General features: G+C 18.8%; 1 protein-coding gene across 1 annotated transcript; it reads right to left on the minus strand.

Moving 5' to 3' along the window:
- Positions 1-504, minus strand: PGSY75_0018100B (putative membrane protein; the record flags this gene model as incomplete). The annotated part of the gene is made up of 1 exon (XM_018783322.1): positions 1-504. A coding segment is annotated over one exon (504 nt), but the record flags the coding sequence as incomplete, so codon positions are not given.

Here is a 504-nt window from a genome sequence, read left to right on the forward strand (position 1 = left end):
CTTTTTTATTATGTAAATCATTTCGCTCATGTCGAATATATCAAAAAGGATTTCTCTCTCTGTGTCGTTGTATATAAATATTTTTTTTACACTTTCTTCTTCATCATCATAATAATAATTCTTATCATCATTATAACAATAATCTTCATTTTCATCATAATAATAATCTTCATTTTCATCATGTCCATTATTGTTTTGATGTTCTATAAATTTTTTACCATATGTATGTACACCTATTTGATCCCTTTGTGATTCATTTTTTATATATTTATATATATTCATAACATTATTTTTTTCTATATTATGATTTACATATAATTTATTATTATTATAATTATTTATATATGATATGTATTTTTGAAATTTATATTTATTATTTATATATTCAGATATAATAATATACATACTATTATGAAATATATTTTTTTTATAATTTCCTTGTAAATTGTATCCTTTGCATACGGAAATTTTTAGATGAATATATGAAACTTGGCATGTATCTTT

This window comes from Plasmodium gaboni, assembly GCF_001602025.1.
Source record: "Plasmodium gaboni strain SY75 chromosome Unknown, whole genome shotgun sequence".
NCBI lineage: Eukaryota > Apicomplexa > Aconoidasida > Haemosporida > Plasmodiidae > Plasmodium > Plasmodium gaboni.